At 41.1% G+C, this 22,957-nt stretch overlaps 1 protein-coding gene across 9 annotated transcripts in view; it reads right to left on the reverse strand.

The window, feature by feature from the left end:
* Positions 1–22,957, reverse strand: part of Atp2b1 (ATPase plasma membrane Ca2+ transporting 1) — a 111,895-nt gene that overhangs the window by 13,181 nt on the left and 75,757 nt on the right. For all 9 annotated transcript variants that reach the window (XM_029542232.1, XM_029542233.1, XM_029542237.1 and 6 more), the window contains exons 6-15: positions 20,406–20,546; positions 17,707–17,745; positions 16,823–16,984; positions 14,659–14,873; positions 12,208–12,450; positions 10,670–10,911; positions 8,900–9,137; positions 2,711–2,890; positions 1,994–2,081; positions 1,515–1,621 (exon numbers count right to left, since the gene is read on the reverse strand). In XM_029542232.1, coding sequence (XP_029398092.1) covers positions 1,515–1,621; positions 1,994–2,081; positions 2,711–2,890; positions 8,900–9,137; positions 10,670–10,911; positions 12,208–12,450; positions 14,659–14,873; positions 16,823–16,984; positions 17,707–17,745; positions 20,406–20,546 — 1,655 coding nt within the window. The remainder of the gene's footprint in view (positions 1–1,514; positions 1,622–1,993; positions 2,082–2,710; positions 2,891–8,899; positions 9,138–10,669; positions 10,912–12,207; positions 12,451–14,658; positions 14,874–16,822; positions 16,985–17,706; positions 17,746–20,405; positions 20,547–22,957) is intronic.

Below are 22,957 nucleotides of genomic sequence, written 5' to 3' on the forward strand. Positions count from 1 at the left end.
TGTCAGGGTCACAGAAGGAGCAAGAAGCTGCTACATGCAAAGGAGCGACAGTTACTGATTACAGTACTCCCAGAGGATGATGTTGTTTGCTTAAAAAGCAACGCAAGACCCCCAAGAACACCTTAACTCACGTCAGTAAATCTTGCCAAGTTTAGACAGGGTAGGGTAGGGTGGGTAGGGTGGGTAGGGTAGGGTAGGGTAGGGTGGGTAGGGTAGGGTAGGGTGGGTAGGGTAGGGTGAGTCCTTGGAATATTTATTTTTGCTTGAGGGGAATTTCCTCTCTTAATCAAATCCTATCACCCAGAGTTATCATCTTTTTTTTGTTTTGTTTTGTTTTTTGTTTTTTTTGAGACAGGGTTTCTCTGTGTAGCCCCAGCTGTACTGGAACTCATTCTGCAGACCAGGCTGGTCTCAAACTCAGAAATCTGCATGCCTCTGCCTCCCAAGTGCTGGGATTAAAGGCATGCACCATCATGCCCGGCTTCAGAGTCATCTTCTATATCTCTATTTTAGCAAGAAAATCTTGGAGGGTAATCATGCAAGTGCAGCCTGGGACACAGAAACATCCTCACACCCAAAGCCTTTAGTGTCACACTGGGTTTTGGAATTCAGTGTCTCTCATACTCTAGGATAAGGAGAAATTTAGCACCTCTAAAGCATGTTAATATTTCTACAATGACCATGAATAGTCACATGAAGTGGAACACATAACTATTCAGAAAAGACTTTTGCAGTCCATTGTGAAACTCTCTAGTCCAATGCAAAAATAAAAAGAACAGGCTGTGAATTAAACAGAAATATTCAAAATTTCAAGTTTTCTTTTTTTGGTTATGTTTTAGTTTTGGTAATTAGCATTACAGACCATTATTTTCTAAAAACAAGACAAACAATAAAGAAAACACTTAGTTGAGGATTCTGTGGAAAAGTAGGCACCTCCCCCACTTAAAGCAAATCTCTTGTATGTGGAATCTAGATAGAGAAGCTATGTAAGGCATCCGAGCAGAAGAGCAATCTGAGGGCAGAGGCCTAGCGGAGGGGGAGGGGGAGCGAGAGAGGGTGGTGATGTGTGTGGATATGAGCAGAGTATGTCATATGTAGGTGTGAGGCTGCCATAATGAACACAGTATCTATTCCCGCAGGAGACTGTATCACTACATAAAACGATGACATTCAAGTACTCTTTAAAAGCTGTTAGGTCATCGTCCTCGTGAAGTCTGTTTAAGATGCAGGTGAGTGGACTAATGTTTAAACATGTCTCAGAGTACAAAGCAAATGTACACTGTTACGGCTGTTCAAAGAAATCATCTTCTGGCCAGACTTGATAGTATCTGATAAAGGTAGCATATAAAATAATTAGATCTATAAATTCACTTAGGCTTATCCATTATCTTTTAAAATGAATTTTGAGGAACATTTTTTCAAATCGATAGCAATTTTGGCAACAAACACAAACAAACAAAGAAAGCAGACAACCTAGACAGCGAGCTGTGTGTGAACACTAGCAGGGCTCCTACCATTGCAAAGCCAACGTCGGCTTTCTTCAGTGCAGGCCCATCATTTGTACCATCACCCGTTACAGCTACAACCTGGCGTTGCTCTGAGACTGTGCTGTCAATTATACCTTAAATAGAAGAAAATAGTAGTGCTATCAAAATCCTTCAGAATGGATGAAGTGATTCTGTACAATATCCTCATTAGCCTGGTTTAGAAACTCAAAGTTAAAAATATATATTTAAGCAAATGTAAAAATATAAACTGTTTTGCTATGGAGCAAAAAAATCAATTCTAGCAACTAAGGTTACTTGGGAGTAGTATCTTACGGTAATTATTGAAGAGAAATGCAATTTGCCTAGTATATCAGAAAGAAGTATTTTTACATTTTACTAAAAAATGCTATTTGTGACTCAATTTAATATTCAGGATTCGTTTGAACTTCAGGAGGCAGAACATGTCCCTGTGTTAGGAAACTGAGATGGTTGTACAATGTACTCACCTTTCACCAGTGTATGTTTGTCAGTGGGAGATGATCTTGCAAGTACTCGAAGCTTTGGCCAAATCTTGTCTATCCTCTCTTGTTCAATCTATAAATTTTTATCAAGGTTAAAATGTGCCAAAACTAGTCTCAGTTCCAAATCAGCTAGCTGCCATATTCACCCGCAGTTCCTTACTCGTGGTCCAAAGAGTAACAGCACTCCCTGGAACTTGTCACATTTACCAGTTCTTGGGCGTGAGCTCAGGTCAACAGTAAATATTCCTGAGTGGGATGTATCAATCTACGCATTAATGCACTGTCTTGGTGGCTCTGATTTCTGTACACGTTTGAAAATAAACTGCTATCTATACCATAAGGTTAACTCGTGAACCTCCGTGTGCCATACTGCCTATGAAAACGAACTTCCTTAGCATGAGAATTCTGAGACTACAGAGTCTCCTAAAATCTACACCCTCTTAGCTCTTTCAGCCCACCTTACTAGTCTCATAGTTCCATACTTATAGACATACAGTAACTCCTTTCATAGAACATTCTTGCAAGACACAAGTCTTTCCAGAACCACCATTCTTGTCCCCTAGAATGCAGGACTATGTTGCTTCTGAACAGCTCTACTGAGGCACGGTCCCTAACAACAAATGTATATTCAATATATATTGGTTGAAGAAATTACTAATACACTAGGAATATCAATTTAAAACTTAAGGAAAAAAATCTTACCTCTCCCTTTTCATTTCGTATTCTTCGGTTAAAATCTTTACCTTCTAAGCAAAGGAAATCTTCCCCTGGGTGTAAAATACCACATTTGGTAGCAATGGCCCGAGCCGTATTAATATTATCACCAGTGACCATGCGCACAGTAATTCCAGCCCTCTGACATTTCTTTATTGCCTCTGGTACCTGGTTTACACAGGAAAAGAAAAAAAATCATTAGGATGGAATATTTTTTTTCCAAAGAAAAATATTGAACAAACATGACTTCATAGACCACAACTGACAAACATATCTCAAGATGTCCAAAATTTCTTTACTCACTGCCAATAGTGTCTCTGTTTCTATCACTACCAGTCATTTTTAGCTGCCAGCCTTGCTTTGCATACTAGCTTCTCAATACTACGTATTTAAGGTCTCTTTCCCTCTGGAAACCATCAGGCAATTCTTAATGCAATTAAAAATATATATAGTTATAGATGGCCCACTTTTACTTCCCTTTCCCTTAATCCAGTGGTTCTCAGCTTGTGGATGACCCCTTGGGTGGGGAGTGGGGCCGTATATCAGACATCCTACACATCAGTTATTTCCATTATAACTCATAACAGTAGCAATATTAGTTATGAAGCAGCAATGGAGTAATTTCATGGCTGTGAGTCACCACACCACGAGGAACTGTACTACAGGGTTGCAGCATTAGGAAGGTTGAGGAGAGCCATCCTCATCCATCTTTAAAACCCAGTCACCCTTCCTTCTCACACGGAGAACTGTATTAAAGGTTCTGCCTACAATGTGGGCATCACAGTTCGGCATACCATGCTTTCTAAACCTCAGCATCTATCAAAGCCTAGGAGTCAACTCTAATTCCTTATTCATTTCTCCCCCATGCTTCCGTAAGGACCAACAGGTCTTAACATATTTTATCCCAAACTTCGCCTGAGTCAGTTCTATTTTCAGAACTTATTGCAACATCCTCTAACTGCTCTCCCTGTCTCTATGCCATTTATTCTTTAGAACATCTGATAGTTTCTGATAAAATTCTTTTACGAAATGACGCTTCAGCTGTTACACATAAAAGCATGGAGCTCTCGGTACTACAGAGTAGCAGATGGCCTCGGAATACTTTTCTAGATTTACTAAACTTTACCACATATAGACTGACACGGTAGGGTGTGCTTCTGCTACTGTAGTTTGCTCAGGAAACTCTTTCTTGCTCCTCTGGAGGGGGGGGGGAATCCTTACAGATCCTACATGAGCAGAAGCTGCAAATTCAAATGGCTTCAGGGCCATGCAGAGAGCAACTCTGAGGAAAACATGTTGGTAATGACACACCCAAGGGAAATGCTTAATCCAAGTGATACTCAACTCTTGTCTAGTTTGGTTTTCATGGCAGAATGAGGAGAGTCCAATGTCAACACGATTATGATTTCAAGAGAAAGGAGAAACTCTTATGTGTGTAATCTCTTAATGTGTAACACTTCACAGACATGCAAGCTGTGTGCCTGTAATTTCTGTTAAGTACAGCTTAAATGTAACTTCTCTGGAGCTCCATTGAACTGAGGCCCTAGCTAGACATTTGGCCTTCATTTATTGATTACTAAATATCTATTACTGACTACCCCATCATATTACAGATACTTGTTTATTCATGTCTTCTGCCAGTCAATCCTTTTCTCAAGGCAGGACCTTTACGTTTGAATCACCAATGCAATTTCTTTCATTTACTTATGTATTTAAATAACTGGTAAGTAACTAGAGCTTAGTATTTACTACACTATTAGATATTTCTGGGGAAATAATTACCAAGGGGATGCTTTTCCAGGGTGGCACAAACAGCTGGGTACCTGACAGTCTTAGGATACTTAAATAACTACACACAACTTAAGTATGTATCTAAATGTAATGGTTTACACTGTTATCTCCCCAAGCCGGCCTTGTCTGTATCACTGAAAGCAGATCTCTCCACACTCACCGTACCTAATATTTACTAAGTGCCAGGAACCATGTGAATGATGGGGTAATGAACTCGAGGAGCGACACTGTTTGGGTTATCTATTTTTAAACCAAAACTTGACTTATAAAACATCGGAGAGTTGTTTAAATGCAATGAACCTTACATCTTATACAAGGTTATGGCACATTTTATCTCAAACATCTAGGTGACTGGAAACTTATCAGGGGAAATGAAAGAAGAGACTAGGATTGCTTTAAAACTATGTATGAGTAGGAATGAGGAAGGGCAGGCAGGGTGGATACTGAGAGTTTAAGGGGTAGAGGGCATGGCAAGATGTAGGCCAGGCAATATTTAATTGTAACGAGCTAAAACGAATATGTGTATTGGTGGTTATGAAGTTCTGTGTCAGGTGATGAAATTATTCAGACTGTAGTGATATCTGCACAACTACAGTCAGCAAGAGGAGGACCATTAGAATTACAATTCTATGATACAGAAATTATATCTTAAGCTGATTCATAATGATAAACTAGTATTTATTTTCTGCCCACCAAACAGAAAACGTTTCTAACTTGCAACTTACACACTCCCTCCATTTTTAAAAGTAAGGTACTTAAGGGAGGTGACATGTCTTGTTTCAGCTCCCAGGCAGGAAGCTGCAGGAAAACTACATTTGTTTTGCTTCCCGATTCAGAACTGCACAGGCCAGACATCAGAGCATCTGGCACATAGTCTCTCATCCTACCTCTCCGGCACTCATCCAGCTTGTGAAGAAAGGTCAATTAATGTATTATAAACAGTGGTTCTCAGCCTGTAGGTCACAACCCCTTTGGGGGATGTAGAACTCTAACCCTTTCTCAGGGGTCCCCTAAGACCATCAGAAACCAGGCAGTGGTGGTGCATGAATTAATCCCAACACTTGGGAGGCAGAGGCAGGTGGATTTCTGAGTTTGAGGCCAGCCTGGTCTACATAATGAGTTCCAGGACAGCCAGGGCTATACAGAGAAACCCTGTCTTGGCAAACCAGACCAGACCAGATCATCAGAAAACACAGATATTTATATTAAAATTCATAACAGTAGCAAAATTATAGTTATATAGTAGCAACGAAAATAATTTTATGGCTGGGGGGTCATCACAACATGAGGAACTGTATTAAAGAGTCACAGTTTTAGGGAAGTTGACAACCACTGGCTAAAAAACAAAAAAACAAAAACCCAAACCCTCTTCATCAACTAAAATATCAAGAATATAATGGAGTTAAGAAGACTTAGGTACAGACACCCTGACTTAGTATTATAAAATTTAAGCTGCAAGTCAATGCACAGAACTCTGCCTGGTTTTCCTATGGCAAAGATCTAGAAGAGCCCAGAAAATGGCAAAAACCAAGCTAAATTTATCTTGATCTCTCAAACTGCAGTTTTGCTTCACTCTTCTGACATGACAATACCCTCTGCCACCCATCGAATGGTGGAAGGTAGAGACTTTCTCCTCTTCCTCTGTAAGAGTTCTAATTGGCTCTCAGCCTCTACCTGTTCCTCTGGCTATACACTTTCCCCAGGTCTCTTTTTGTCTCATGAGTAATTTCTCCAGCTTCGACTATTCTATGGCTTCCAGGTCCAAATGCTCACGTGATACACACAGGATGTCTCATATACCTCAACATGGCCAAAACACAGCATACTCAAAGCCAGCATCCCTGTTATTCTACCCCTGACATCATCCTTCATGTCATCTTCTCTGTCATGATCTCCAAGTATTACTGGAGATGAGTGTTACAAGTCTCACTGGTTTTTCTGCTTCTCTATCTCTCTTTCTAGTCTTCAAAATATTTTAGCACATAATGTTATATGCCTAAATTTTAGAAAAAAAAAAAAAAACTTCAGAGACCTTGCAGTCTAGTGCAGGGGTAATCTTATCTCCTGATTCCTTACACTTAGCACCATGTTGGCTTCCTTCCTGTCTTTAAAATAGCTCAGTACTATTTCTTCACCTGCAGTCCTCTGCACATTTTGCTGTTTGTCTGTATAATGGCTATTCTCGGTTGTTAACTTGACTACATATAGAATTAATTAAAACCTACATCATGGCTGGGTACACCTGTGAGGGATGTCTTTCTTAACTGTATCATTCATAGTGGGAAGACCCACTTCTAATGTTTTAATCTTCTGCTGGCAGCCTATCTAAAGGACATAGAAGAAGGAAGCTTGTTTTGCCTGCCTGCTCTCCCCATCCCACAGGCAAATCCATTCCTTCAGTGGCATTATAGTCTACTTCTTCAGGAGTCTAGCATATGCTGAAGACTAGCTAAGAGAGAGCCAGTCTCATCAACTGAACAACTAGTGGATTCCTGGACTGGCTGGTAGACAGTCATTGTTGGACTAGACAGAACAGAGCCTGTAAGCCAGTCTAATAAATCTCCTTCCTATATAGATATAGATTCATTCTGTAAGTTCTGTTCCTCTAGAGAACCGTGACTAATATAGCCTGGAATGTTCTTCTTGCAGCTATTTATATGCCTGGCTCATACTGTGCCACCATATTTCATTTCAGCTCAAATTCTTAATATGGTCTTCCTCGACTATCTTATTTTATGACCCTGTGCATATCCTTTACAACTCTTATGCTCTAGCAAGTCCCACTTAAATTCACCTTTCCATCCTCATAGCTGCCCCCTCACCCACTTAAAATGTTAAGGGTTATGAGTGCAAGGACTGGTAGTATTCCTCCTAAATCCTTTCCTTCCCACAAGATACTGTCCTGGCATCTATCCTTGTACCTATTTGGGTGTTTCCTTCCCACTGGCAGTCTATCTAGGCATCTATCCTTGAACAAGTTGGGTGTTTTCTTCCGGAATACAAATTCTCTGACTGTTTTGCTCCCTGAAATCAGTATTTCCTGTTCTTATATGGCTGCCCAGCATGACAAGTTGAATAAATTTGGTGACACAATCATTAAACAAAAGCAGTTATTGTGTGGTTCCCTCTTTGCTTAGACACACTTACTGTGCACTTTAAGTTCTCGCGCACCCTTCCTCAGCTCAGATCCTCTGAGCTTTAAGACTCAGACAAGCAATCATTGTTTAAGAAGTCCTATCTGAGCCCTGCAGAGGGGGGAATATAACTTAGTGGTCATTCTAACTCTTGTTTTACAGAATTGGGGTTTAGACATACTATGTCTATTGCCTACAGTTCCATTGCACATCTCAATTTTGCCCTCTGTCAAATCAGAGCAATTAGTATTCCAGTCACTGAGTGAGCACTAAATAAAGTTACATGTGAAATGCTCTTAACACGTATGTAGCCAGAGAAGACTTAATAAAAGGATACTATTGCTTTAGATTATGTTGCTAGCCCATGGTCCCTGCATAACTGGCAATGGACTAACACCAAATACTTGTCCATTGTCACCCAAGACACTGACTTCTTTGAAGCCAGGGACCAGGTTTCTAAACACTTTCTGACTCTAGTCCATCAAACAGTACCTGGGATATACTTCAAAACCAAAAAGCCATCAAATGAACACAAATTTCAATCAACTGAAAAGGACAGAGTCTAGCACTTTCTGCAACCAGTTTTGATAAATGTTTAAATTTAAGTTAAAAATTCAGTTTTCCAGGGCTGGAGAGATGGCTCAGAGGCCAAGAGCACTGGCTGTTCTTCCAGAGGACCCAGTTTCACATGGCAGTTCAGAACTGTCTCTAATTCTAGTTCCAGGGGACCTCACAGGGACACACATGCAGGTAGACTGCCAATGTACAGAAAATAAAATTGAATAGATCTTTGTTTTTTAAAAAATTAAAGGTTTCTAATTGTACTAGTCATACCTCAAGAACATAACAGATACACACAGCCAGTGGCTTTTGTCCTGAGAAAAATCAGATATTTCTGTCTTTACTCACTGCTCTACTGGATGGTCCTGGTCTGGACAATGAAACCTAATCATCGAAAGGGAATCCTCACTAAGGTCATAATCATCAACTGAAATCTGTGCAAAGTCAAGGCACTGTGCTAGGTTATGTTGGTATCATGGGAAACCAGGGAAGCTGCCTCACTGAAAAGTATAAAGAGTAATGTATGCTAACTATATTATTATTGTCGCATTGCTGTTATTTCATTTGTCTTTGGTTCAGAGTTCAAAGATCACCAACACCAGACATTTTACTGGAAGACTGATTAGTGTGGTTACTGCCTAGATCCACGAAGCACGGGACTCTGCACAATCAGAATGGGAGGTTTCACTACCTCAGGCCTCACAGGATCCTCAATCCCCACAACCGCGATACAAGTAAGGCCGGTGACAACATCATTCTCATTATCCCACTCTGGCTCTGGCTCCCCCGCTGGGAAGTCTCTGAATGCTAGGCATATGGTCCTCAGGCCTTCTGACGCCATGGGCTCGATCACAGTTTTCACAATGTCATCGCGGTCTCTGGGTCGGAATACTTTTGCCTCGCCGTTAGCACTCAAGATTTTGAAACACCTAAAAGGTAACATTGAATCCAAACATCAATAATTAACAAAAGTAAGAGTTAATGCCATTTCTGTCAAGGCAAGAGCAGGAGGGAAGTCACGGGATCTGGTATCAGGAAACCAGGGAATGTTATATGTTGCTCTCTATAGACTTCGTAACTCTTCCTTTACAAAACAGTCTTCCTCAGTATGGCTCTTATTTACGGTTCTTAACCAGTCACCTTGGGTCATCTCTAAAGTTTCTCTTACACAAAGATTGCTGAGTGGTCAAAACTATTTTATCCTTTTAAATAAACATTTTAAGTTCCATCAACCCCTTACCTGTAAGGTCATTTCATCACCTATACTGCTTTAGCCATAAGAGAAAAAAATAATCTTTTTGTTAAAATGACAAAACAGGCATTCTGTGAGAAACATTACGGCAAAATAGTTTAGTTTTTAGTGCCGCTAAACCCCAGCTTCTCCCCAGTAAGTAATGGAGTCACATTGTACTATCCGCCTCTTTTGGTGATGAGCCTCTGCAGGGTTCCATGGGGATGTCGGCTAAACCCACACCTTCTGTCCTGTGTTCTGAGGCTTCCCCTCAGTGCTTAAGTATTCTACCAGACACTTTAACCTTAGTGCACAACACTAAATGTCACCTGCATGCCACATACTTGCCATCAATGTTACTCCAAGTGCTTTGGGTAACTCTAACAGTTTGACCTGACCACCGGCTTCTCCACTCACAAGGTACCATCATCTCCTGAGCCCACATCCCGTCCTCTCAAGTGTACGTGATATGTTCATTCCTTTGGATTCCATGCTATGTTCCTCTGTGGCTCTCATCTCTTAGCTAGGGCTATGGTAACAGCAACAGCCGCCTTTTCAGTCCTTGGTACCCTACCTGTCACTCGTCTCACCCCGCCCACCTTAGTTCCTCATCCAAGAATTACTTTCAACCACACCTTTTGTGCTTCTGTCTTTTAAACAAGGTTTTTAAAATAGACCCACCTCCAGTCAGTCTCTATAAAACGTACACATTGCTTTGCCTCACTCTCAGAGTTACCATATGCCATCCCTTCTTCTAATGAAGGAAAATGCAAAGTAAGGAGAAAAAAATTCTGCCTCAGACTCCAAAGTTACTGAGCTGCAAGGTAGAAGGTCAATGACTGATCGGCTTTGACAAAAAAACAAAACAAAACAAAACAAAAACTTTCCTTTGCCATTTATATGCTAACCAAGAAAGCCAGTGATACAACAGGTTTCTACCCTGTCACACTGAAACCACATAGCTGTGATGCAGATGAGAGAAAGCTGTTGTAGCCTAGGTCTCACAGAACCACAGAAGCTTAGCTTATTTAAATTACCACACTAAATACAATGGCTTATTTTCCCTAGAGCAAAACTGCCGAGACATAAGAAGCCAGAGTGCGCAAGGCAGAACACAGCAGGCCTATCTGGGTACCAGAAATGATGCTACAAGGCTCTGTGATATTGTCCAAATGCATGGTGTCCCGTACACGACAGCCTCACTCTTTGGACGGAGTCCTTCATGCTTACTTTTTCAGAATGATCTCAGAGGCACCCTTGCTGAAGATCCGGAAACTTCCATCTGAATTTTTCAGGACTGTGCTCATGGATTTCCTAACAGAATTGAAGGTATAGACTTTGTACAGTGCTTCTTCTGGTATTTCATTTCTAACATCTTGATAATCCCGTTTTAAATCCAAGAGAAATCCCAACAAGGCACATTCTGTTTTATTACCCACATGACGAGGTAATCCACCCTCTTTCTCCGGTGGCTGCAAAAACAATAAATAAATAAACATTAAAAGCTACATTTATCTTGCTTCCCTAGTAAAAAAACTAACTTTAAAAGGCAATACAGAACATGGCATTCTGAAACAAAATGATGCAGAAAATGTCTTCTATGAGAATTTCCAAAAAGAGCTCAGGTAGGGTAGGCAGATTTTGGGGGAAGGGTGACGTGACTTCTGCCTAAGCCCAGCTAGCTGCTAGTCAGGTGGACTTCTGTCAAGCTTTCCAACTGCCATGGTGGTGGCGTCAGTAGCTATAAACAGGTGTACTTAAAACCTAATTACATGACATAAGATGTATGTATCTTACAGTTGATTCCTCATACACAGTAGAACTTAATCTTAATTCCATTTTCTCTTCCCACTTTTACTGTATATTTTTATATTAAGTAACTCACAGTAAGTCCTTATTTGTAGAAAGCGAAAGCTCAGACTTTTGACAGTAAATGGTAAGATCAAGCCTAGGACCACAACTGCCTAGCTTTCTAACCCACCCACCCACCCACCCACCTTTTTATTAGCCAACTTGCAATATAATTTTTGCCCACAAGTTTAATAAGTCACTAGACAAAAAGTCAAACATACATGTTACACTTTCTGCTTAAATAAAAAATTGAAAGCTTGCAAAGTTGAAAATAACCCAATAAACTTCTCACAAAATCTATGATTACTTTATGAGCTTCTAAATGTCTAAAGACAACTTTATGGGTAAGATCCCCCCCCCCAGCAGAACAGCATACATAAAGTATGCACTGACAGCAGTTCTCAGGGGCTCTAGCAATGGATACTGATGTTCTCAGTGAGACAGCCAGGCCTTTTACAGCATTAACATAGCGACGATAACTTAGTATGATGAGTATATGGGAAGTATATGACTAATGTAGAGTGGCGGTAGACCACTGACCTAACAGGTACAGGGTCCTCTGCTGTATACCCACCACCACAATAATAAAATTAAGAACACAGCCAGGCATTCTGACTGTAAAACCTCAGTTTCTGAATACCAGAAATTAAAGATAAAGACAACCCCTACAGGGCTAGATGATGGCTTCAGGGTTATGGCTCGTGTACGTGCCTAGAACTCTGAGTTTGACTCCTGGAATACAAGTGAACCTAGAAGAAGAGAATCACTTCCATAAAGTTAACCTCTGACCTCCACAGGTGCTCCAGGGCATTTGGGCCCCCACTCAAACACAGTGATAATAAACAAGTAAACAGGTCCTATAGTAAACATACTATAAACACTCGTATTTTCATGCATATTAATTAAAGGCACCTTACCAATATTTTTGATGTGTAAGCACAATTCACAGAAATCCCTGTTACCAGGTAGGACAGGATATTTGGTGGGATGGCTTCTGGTTCTGGAACCTTTTTATAATGCTTTTCATTTATGTAAGCTTGAACAACCGTCATCCTGTTCATTGTCAGGGTTCCCGTTTTATCTGAACAGATAGCTGTAGCATTCCCCATGGTCTCACAAGCATCCAGATGTCTCACTAAGTTATTATCCTTCATCATTTTCTACAGCAGCAAGAAAATAAAATGAAACCACAACCCAAGACAGTTAAACTACACAGAAAGACAATCACCTCATGATACTGCAATAAGATCAGTTAAAATTAATTGATATAAACACAGCTTTAGAAGTACCAGCTAAATACCAGAAGGATTTTAGAATATTTAACCTACCCAAATAGGCCACCAAAGAGAATCCCACTAGCAATGGTTTCAAGCATGTTACTGATGTATGATGTAATGGAGCAGAGATCTCAGCATCTATATAATTAGGTACCACACGCCTCTGATATGCTTAGTGAAATGTCTTACCTCCGTGGCAATCTTACTATGGGTATAATGATAATTATGATAATGCAAGATAAAGGACTAAGTTTCACTACGTAGCAAATAAGAAGACCCCTCATCGATTTCCAACAAAAACAGAGCTTCAGTCAGACAAAAATGGAGACTCGTGAGTAGGAAGCCGGTTGGGTGGGGGTTGTTTCCCTCTACCTTCCCAGGCTGAGTTAAACACTCCAAGGTCATTTCCACTAATTCAAAGTGTATGTCACTGCTTCCTAAAGAGGATGGTAGCAAAGATGCCAAGAGTTTTCACAACGGTGATAAAAGGCATTTAAATTATAGACAGGGTAGAAATCACACGAACTCATTTCCAAAGCCCCCCTACCCATAACCAATTCACAAAAGAATATAAAAATTCAGTTTTTGAATAACGCCTGACCTCCATGGCTACTCCCTGGCATTCATGCCCCCACACAAACACGATAATAATAAACAAGTAAACAGATCTTACACTAAGCATACTATAAACAAGAACATTTTCATGCATATAAATGTGTACTTCCCAAATTAAGATCAGCATGTGAGAACATAAAAGAATGAAATCAGCAGATGAGGAAGCACGTTCAGTTTTACAAAACACTGCCAGGATGTGTAAGGACCACACCATAGTGAACGGAACAGATGCTGATGACATCAGGGCTGAGCAGACACTGAATGCAAGCTTAAAGGACTGGAAGCACAACCATCTCATTTCTCTACTCAGGGAACATGAATCTTCCCGAGCGACTGAAAAACTAGCATCATTACAGACTACAGGAAACGAACTAATGACAATTTTGATAAAATGAGTGATTGGTTTGTCTAAAATTAAAAAATCCATATTCTAATTATTTCTAATCATTTTAAAGCATTAAAGAGTATAAATAGGCATTAAACTGTGTTCTGTAACACCTTAATATATTAAAAAATTTAAATTATAAAATCTGTGTTAAATGTCTGAAAGAAAATAAACAATGGGGATTGACAGGGTGGCTCAGTGGGTTAAAGCTGCTTGCCACCAAGTCTGATTACTTGACGTGGATTTCTGGGTTCCACATAGAGGAAGGAAAGAATCCACTTCTGCAAGTAGTCCTCTGACTTGCACACGCACACCGTGTGACACACAAACATGCAGACACAATACATTTAAAAAACAAACTTAAAACAGTAAGCCAAACGTATTCTTATAACTGGCCATTTGTAAAACATTTGGAACACTGAAGGGAGAATGTCAGCATGGAAGACGACCGTTAGATTTCTCACTGTCAGAAATGTTCTTTAAGGAGAAACGCTAACTACCTTCCCAAGTTACAAGAGCAGCATTCTTCTGTTAAGAGTCACCTGCAAACCCATTATGAAAGGCAAATCCCAGATGGAATGTCTCAATGTCAGCAGGGAAGGCTGGACCAGAGGGAGAGTGGGTCGGGCAGATGGGCACAATGGGCAAGGGCCAGAATGAGCAGGACTCTGTGAGCCAGAGGGAGTCAAAAGATGTCACACATGCAAATAATATCTGAATTGCTTCTGGAAATATAAATCTGCCCACATATGGGAAGACTTCCTTGTAGGACCAGCAAAGCAGAAACAAGGCGGCTCAGGAACTGGGCCTGAGCACAGCACCTTTCCTCTTGTGCCAAATACTGACTTGCACACACCCTGACGGCAACTTTGTGAGTGGGAGAGAGGGTGTGGTGAGACCTCACAAGGCTGCTGCTCCTTGTGAAGGAAGTGAGCGGCTCTCTGTGCACAGAAGTCCTGGAATCACTGCCTGTATCTTTAAGGAAATGGAAACCCTCCACTTTCCAAGCCAGAGAAGGATGCCCTGGGTGTGCATTTTCTATACCAGCAGAGGCTTTAAACAAGAGGGCTTCTTAACTATCCCTCACTAACCTTGACTGAGTAAGCCAGGGAGATTGTGACCGCCAGTGGAAGACCTTCCGGCACGGCAACCACTAGAACTGTGACTCCAATAATGAAGAACTTCACGAAGTACTGGATGTAGATCGGTGTGCACTCTGCAAGCCATGGTCTTTTCTGAACCCAGAAGGTATCGATCACAAAATACAACACTAGGATGATAACTGTGATGGCAGACATCAACAAACCTATAGAGGCAGGAAACAGGACAATTGTTTAAATATAGCAGCTGCTACCCATTGCAACTCTGTAACAGCACTGTAAGGCTATTCTAACCAGCTAAGATATTTCTTTTTTGATTTTCCTGAGCAGCTGTTATCCCCAGGGCGTACTGACACATCACACCTGACACTCTTCAGACTTAAACCCTGACTCCAGAGAACCGAGAGACAAGCTTTTTGCGATTCTTTTGTGTGTGCCTCGTCTAGGGTGGGGACAGATTTAAGAAGCAAATTCAAGTGACCTCCCACAGGTCAGTCCAAGCTGCTGCTCGCTGTGTTCAACATTCTGAGAGACGTTGGGAAGATGGGTCAACTTAACAGTCCTGAAATTAAATTAACTCCATGTTTTAAAATATACACATAAAATTACACTACCTGAATCTCTGGTCTATCATCACTGATTCATTAACTCAGAAAAAGGAATGTTAACTACATATTACATAAAAAACGTCAAGCCCCTATGAGATGTGTTGTACAGCCTCTTACAAATGAGTATTAAAACATAAAGCAAGTCTAGACATCTGGGTCCAATATCCTACCTAGTAGCTACTCAAGTAGCTACCACTACACAAGTCCCCCCTTCCCTATGTATGAGTCAATTGATACACACTCTATCTGCTACTAGGGAATGCAACTACTGAGTATACAGCACTGGCTGCTTCGCCCATTATATGCCTGGCTGTCCAATGACGCTGTCTGCATGACTCTCATAATGCATGTGCATTGCATACAGCATCTGTCAAAAGGCGGCATTGCTGGCCACGCCGCCTTACCACGCCTTACCTCCTCTGAAAAGCAGTGTTGGTTCCATAGGTGCTGTCTAGTGAAGGCAGCATTTCAATCAGCTTCACAATTATAAGTATCTTCAGATGAATAAAATTATTATGTTCAGAAAAGTACATTTTTTTTTCCACAGACAGTCAATAAAAGACTGAGCTGAGTGCGTGCAAGAACTTTTAGGGTTGGATAATCTGTGCTAAACAATCTCTCTGACAGCCCCTTTTCATTTCTTCTTCTTTTTTCTTTTTTTCTGAGAGAGGTTTCCTCTGTGTAGCCCTGGCTGTCCTGGAGCTCACTCTGTAGACCAGGCTGGCCTCGAAGTCAGAGATCTGCCTGCCTCTGCCACCACTGCCTGGCTTCATTTCTAACCCTAGAAATTTAGAGATGACTGCATGGACTTGTAAATTAAACAAATTTGGGGACTAATTTCAACTGACCATCAATTACCTCATTAGCAGGCAGAGTAAGGACCTATATACTGCAGTCATATTATGAATCTATGGTAATTCAAAAGGTCCCGCACAAAGTTAAAAATATTCTTCTAATATCCTTTATGCCTGCAAAATGATTTCCAGCCCTCGCTGTGGCAAAAGACACTTTTATTGCTGTTCCTCCTAGGGGGCTGCAAACCCCTTCAGCTCCTCGGGTACTTTCTCTAGCTCCTTCATTGGGGACCCTGTGTTCTGTCTAATGGGTGGCTGTGAGTATCCACTTCTATATTAGTCAGGCATTGGCAGAGCCTCTCAGGAGACAGTTATATCAGGATCCCATATGAACTAACCAGCAACCCCAGAGATCCCTGGGACTAAACCACCAATCAAAGAAAGCACACGGAAGGACTGTAGCTGCACATGTACCAGAGGATGGCTTAGTCCGTCATTAATGGGAGGAGAGGGCCTTGGTCCTGTGAAGGTTCTGTGCCCCAGTGTAGGGGAGAAGGAGGAGTGCGAGGGTTGGGAAGCGGGGACGGGGGAATAGGGGATTTTCAGAGGGGAAACCAGGAAAGGGGAATAACATTGGAAATGTAAATAAAGAAAATATCTTTAAAAAAAAAAAAGCCACTTTCAAAGCAGATACAGTTATCTGAAAACAGAGACCTGCTCCCTTCCCCATCCTCCCGTGCCTGCCGTACGGACCTGCCTTGCCGATCTGCACAGCCAGCTTCGTGAGTTTCCCCTGTAACACGGATTTCTCCTTTTTTGGCAGGTTTGCTTTCTTCTTGTCTTTCTCATCACCATCCCCTCCTTCTTCACTCTTCAGGGGCTGCATCTCCATGGCCGCACCATCCTGGGCTTTTGCTAAGTTCAGAGGAAACACAATTTGGTTGTATTGTAAAGGCATGATAAACATTTTGAAACTCTTTCTTTTTTCTTTTCCTTTTTTTACAAAATCAGTTTCTGATAGAAAAATACTGAACTATAAACAGTCAAGTGTAAGTGTGAGAGTGAGTGTGTGTGTGTGTATTGGGGGTGGCTACACTGAGTGAGTAAGACAACAGTGAGATTTAGCCTGTGGTACTGTTCCAGATGTAAGGATGTCATGTTCAGTGACAGGAATAAAGCATATACAGTCCTTAAACTAAGAATAAAGAATACTAAATTTCTTTCTTTTCATGTGATATTAGGTACGAGGTTAAAGACTACAGATCCCGCTCATGTAATTTATGATCCAATGAAGAATATTGTATATGATTAGACATTAGAGAAAACATGCATTATGTTTAAATATAATTCACACTACACAGATTTTTTTTCTACCAACTATTTCATTTCAGGTATGTAAAGCACTCTGAACCTTAGGAAAGCTACCTGAGCATGCCAGCACAGATCATAATTAACACCCTCTTAAGACTGTAGAGACAGCACGACTACGGCAGTGGCCAGAGAGGTTAATCCAAGTTAACACTGTTGGCCTTCCCTGTCATGCTCCCTAATTTTGGATAAATATAGTACACAGCAGGTCTATTTTTAGAGGTAAAAGAAAACAAGCTAACTGTACTTTTTAATCTTCTTGAATTTACCTTTGTTGCGATTCTCAATAGCTCCATCTTGCTTCTTATCTGTAGGAACAAAATGGGAATTAAAGCTTTCCAAAAGAAATGAATACGGCCACACTAAATTATGCAGAGGTAGTTCACATTTCTATAAGAGAATTGTTACACAACGGTGTATAGGTGTACAAACAGAAAACAGCAGCCTCCTGACCCTGTCAATCACTTCCTAGGTCCTACCAGGGGAGACTACTCCAAAACAGTTAGGGTATGCATACTGTAATTCTGCATAAGGCTTTATTCTTTGATAAGTTATAAGCCCGAATATGGTGCAAAAGATCTTCAAGCTAAATACAGACATAACCCTGAGAAAGCAGAAAAACAGAGGATGGAGGGAGGGAGGGAGGAGATGCTATAAAAAGAAAACAGGCATAGAGGAGTGCTCTGGTGGGAGTGGGAATGAAGAATGTAGAAGACAAGGAGGAAAGCAGGAGCTTTAGCGAGCAGGACGATGAGCGGTCAAAGCACGGCGCCAAATCAGATTCATGGAGCCCAGAAAGAGTACAAGTCTGAAGCAATCATCAAGGAGGGGCCGGCTCCTCCACTGTTTGGAACAAGTGAAGCAGGCTGTTTTCTTCCAGCTTCTCTATCGAGAAGAGCATCTGTAAGCAGGGAAACCTGGAACAAATATAGGCAGGAAAGAACAGAAGCTGGGGAACGATGAGGCAGGCGATAGTAAAAGAATACCTGGCTCCTTACAGAGAGCTCAGGCTTGGAGACCAGAAAGCCCATTCCAGGCTGGCAAGTGAGTGGACAGGACATGGAGACAGGTTCGCCTCTGTCTGATTAGATGCCAATGTAGGCAAGATGTGAGGATGGTTGGAGAGAGGGAGGAGAAAGAAGTGAAAAATAAAAAAAGGTGGACAAGACAGTTGGGTGAGACCTCAGAGAACAGTGCATGTTAGAACATGACTGCAGGTCAGTAAGAGCAGGCGTCAGTACACTCTTGTGCTCATAGGATTCACTGATGTAAGAGTCCTGTATCTTAGGACAAGAGCAGAGAGGCTTTGACCAGATACTCGCTACCTGATCAAGTTACACAGCCTTCGCGAGGTTCGCTTTCCTGACTGGAGGAATGAAGGCAGATGAAGATAGATCGTGCAATGCATTTGGCAACCACGACTGCCATGTTTCAAGAAGACTATGGGGGCTTATCAAGGGTTGCCTGGGGTGTTTCTAGAGAAATCTAGAACACTGGGCGAGCCACCTTCATCCTCAGCCACAACTTTCTACCTGCCAACCCCTAGTGTTAGGAAATGGACCCAGAGACTGTGGATGCTCCTTACCACAGAGCTACACTCTACACAAAGATAATCTCATGTGCATTTTGTTTGAAATAAGAACTTCAAATGGAAAGATAATGCACAAAGGACAAACAATCCACTTAATCCTTTTTGTTTATTTATTTTTGTTTTCAACACAGGGTTTCTGTGTGGCCCTGGCTGTCCTGTAATTCACTCTGTAGACCAGGCTGGCCTCGAACCCACAGAGATTCTGCTTGCCTCTGCCTCCCTAGTGCTAGGATTAAAGGGGTGGTCACTAGCTCTGCTGCAGGCCAGGTGTCATGCCTGTATACCAATGCTTTGAAGTGGGACAACTGTCTCAAGCTCAAGTCAGCCGGGGCGACCTACTAAATTCAAGACTAGCCTGAGGCAGAACCTGAGACCCTGCCTTAAAAACAATCTAAGTAAGTATGCACCTCTACTGTAGTGCTGGCTGACTCACAGGTTAATGCCCAGCATCATAAACCACAACAACAACCTCACCCCCAAAGAAAAAAACTCAGCAAAATAAAAACAATGATAGACTTATGGCAAGCCAAAGTTTCAGTCAGGGATTATTTTAGAAGATCTTAAAATACTCTTGTGAGAAAAGAAAATATAGGCTTACACCCTGAAGAAAATTAAACAAGTCCAAATGGTTACAGGACTGCAAACTGCTGTCAAGGCAAAGAAGAAAGGGTTCTAACAGGTCCCTGAGTGAGATGGACGATGTAGAAGATACCAGCAAAGAGGATACAGCAGGGCCTTCTACAGTGGCATACCTTGAGCTTACATTCTGAGATGTCTCTCTGTGTAGGTCAGTTTGTTCTGAACTCTTTGTGGATAAACTCTATGCTACCAAAGTGCTGAAAGATCACTTGGAGGGATAGCCGGAACAGTCAAATGAAAGATGTCGGCATGTATCAATGGGGTCTACTCGGACACACAAGCACACATGTCAAAGCTCAGCCATAGACCATGTGCACACACTTCAGCATGTATGCACACAGTGGAGCACATGAAAGGACAAAGTATGAAGACTGAAAACCCAGTGAGAGTGCGATGTAGCTCTGTCTGAAATGGAAAACTAGTAGAGAAGGAGAAAAAGATAACCAGGAAGACAGAGCTCAATTCATGTTGCTGATCAAATGCCCAGGGGAAAAAAACCCAGGCTGAAGTATTAAGTACATGCTGACTGTCTCTTCTGTGGTGGAGGGGACTGACCTACTAACAAAACCCCTCAAGGACTACTATTTTGTTACTTGAAAGTGAATTAGGTAATTAACATCTTACATCTTCATATCACAGTTTCATTCATGAAAGAATCCTATTTCGGTACCAGTTTTCAAGATCCCCAGCTGCTGTTCTTCCCAAATACCAATGCTTACAGCAAACCGCCCCACCTACTTTTCTTTTCCTTCTTCTTCTCATCTTTCTTTTCTTCTTCTTCACCCCCAGCTCCAAGTAAGGTGAAGATGATTCCAGTTTGAGAATTCACACCTACAGCAGTAACCACCATTCTTCCAGAACCTTCCATCACATGAGTACCTGTAACAACAGAGAACTTTGTAAAATAGGTTTCCTTCCAACTACCCAATTTCAAATCCAGTAATACTTTTTTCTTTTAAAAAATAAACTCAATATTTAATCAAGCAGACCAACACTGAGTCTTAAGGCTTAAGCAATCTGCAGTCTGTCATATGTGAGCTAAAAACTTTTATCACCAAGTAGCAATAAACAGGAAAATGATAATGTATCAACTCCTTGTGTAAAATACAGATTAGAGTGCCTAAACGTTATAAAATATAAGTCACATTTCCCAAAAAAGTCTATAAATGAAAAAACAAAAATAAAACAGCACAGTGCTTGGAACGTGTGTATATTCAGTTAACTAGTAGGTGTAACTATCAGATATAAGCATGTAGGGCATGAGGAATAGCATTTAATAAACACACTGTCCATACAGAGATACATGTGTAACCAGGAGGAGTTCACAGCACACATATTCCCATACTTAACCTCACAACCTGTAAGGCTTAACCTCACAACCTGTAAGGCTTCCAACTCAGTCGGCCAGGCTTACTGCCAGGCTCCCTACTAGTCTTCCTGCCTCCCTAGTTCGTCCTGGTGTGTTTGTCTATTCCTGCCATGTGATTTAACATCCCTTGTAGGGCTCAGTCATTTCTGACTCTACACACTGCCTACTGAAGCAAGCTGGTCTTGAAACCAACCAACCTTCTTGAATTTCTTGTCCACAATTCCAACATAAAATTTCAATCCAGTCAGCTAGCAAACTCAGACAAGGAACACTGAATTCAGGCCATGTCCTTTACAAATAATCTTAGAAGTTGACAAATATTATTATTATATTCTAGAAGTGTGGCTAAAATTATCATACACAAGGTAAGGATTACATTCAGCTCTGTCAAGATAGCGGATACAATTTGCTTACTACTGTTCTCCAGTTTCTGCCTGAGTATTTGCTTTCCACACTGCTACTGTGTGCATTTTAGGCAGTTGTATGGACTGAGTTTTCTCTTTTTGATTCCGTATTAGTTGTTCTTTACAGCTCTCATTTGTTTGTATTCTGTCTCTCAGTTCACAAACGACTACAGGCCAGGGTCTACAGCATTCACCACCATCTTCTATGTCAAGGGTAATTTGCTAAACAAGACTATAAAGTTCATGCCACTAGGACTCACATTTGGCTACAAATTACTGGATAACTTATCTAATGCACACTTTGAGGTCTTTGATTTTTCTTGCATAGTTAAAAAAAAAACCCTCTACATTCTTAGTGTTTTACTAATCACTGTGTCCTTTGCCGGTGAAGACTCGAGGTAAACACATGAAATTCAGGAGAATAATATTTATTAGGTATGTATAAAAGACAATTTCTTGGAACAGTTCTGGCTTTCTTCAGATTTCAGTTTTTAGGGTCTGTTTTTCCTTAGTCCGAGTCTGCTCAAACGGTCACAGCCAATGTGCCCAGTAAAAGTAAACAGCTCTGTTCAGGTCCTGTCCGACCACTAACCAAACCCTGCTTTTAAAAATCTAAATTTAAGAAGCCAAGAACAGCACCGAGAGATGGCATCATGAGAGTAAATTTAAAAATAAATGCATGTCATGGTTTTTAGTACATTTTTGGAACAGGGAAATAAATGCAGAGAAACTTTCCCACCCGCACTGTGATAAGGGACTGTGCAAAGTTTATTTCCATCTTTCTTTGAACATGGAAAATTTATAGAGTTCTCTTGGTATCTTGGCATGTTAGGATAGCGAGTGTATGCAAAGCTTGCCAGTCATTTTTGTCGGAGGACTAAAGCTTAGTTAGAGGGCCCATCCTGAAACAGCTAAGCACTATATAAACAAACTACATGTACATAAACGTCCAAAGCATATATATCAAAAGTTTCCACAAGGCTATCTCTAGTTACCCAATATGATAGCCAATGAGTCTATGGTGAGAAGACTATGACTGGGGTACCTTCTCCCCCCTCCATGGGTCTTAACTGGTTAACACCAATTTTAGGTTCTTAGAAATGTGGCGAAGAAGTAGTAAAATAAGTTCACGCTACTTATAGGCATTATCCTTATATCCAAGACACACATCCTCAATGTGAATTGTTAGTACACTGATGCAAATACTCGAAAGATGAGCACTCTAGGTGGGCCAGGGTATTGACAAACATACATTCAGCTCTCGACTTTTTTAAAGTAAGAAATTCATGTTATAATTGCCAATTACCCTTTTCATAAATGAATACATAGTTATTCTTGGTTATTGATTCGTTTTTTTTTTTTAAGTACATTTGTCTTAGTCAGGGTTTCTTCTATTCCTGCACAAACATCATGACCAAGAAGCAAGTTGGGAAGGAAAGGGTTTATTTGGCTTACATTTCCATACTGCTGTTAATCACCAAAGGATGTCAGGACTGGAACTCAAGCAGGTCAGAAAG

This window comes from Mus pahari, chromosome 9, assembly GCF_900095145.1.
Source record: "Mus pahari chromosome 9, PAHARI_EIJ_v1.1, whole genome shotgun sequence".
NCBI lineage: Eukaryota > Metazoa > Chordata > Mammalia > Rodentia > Muridae > Mus > Mus pahari.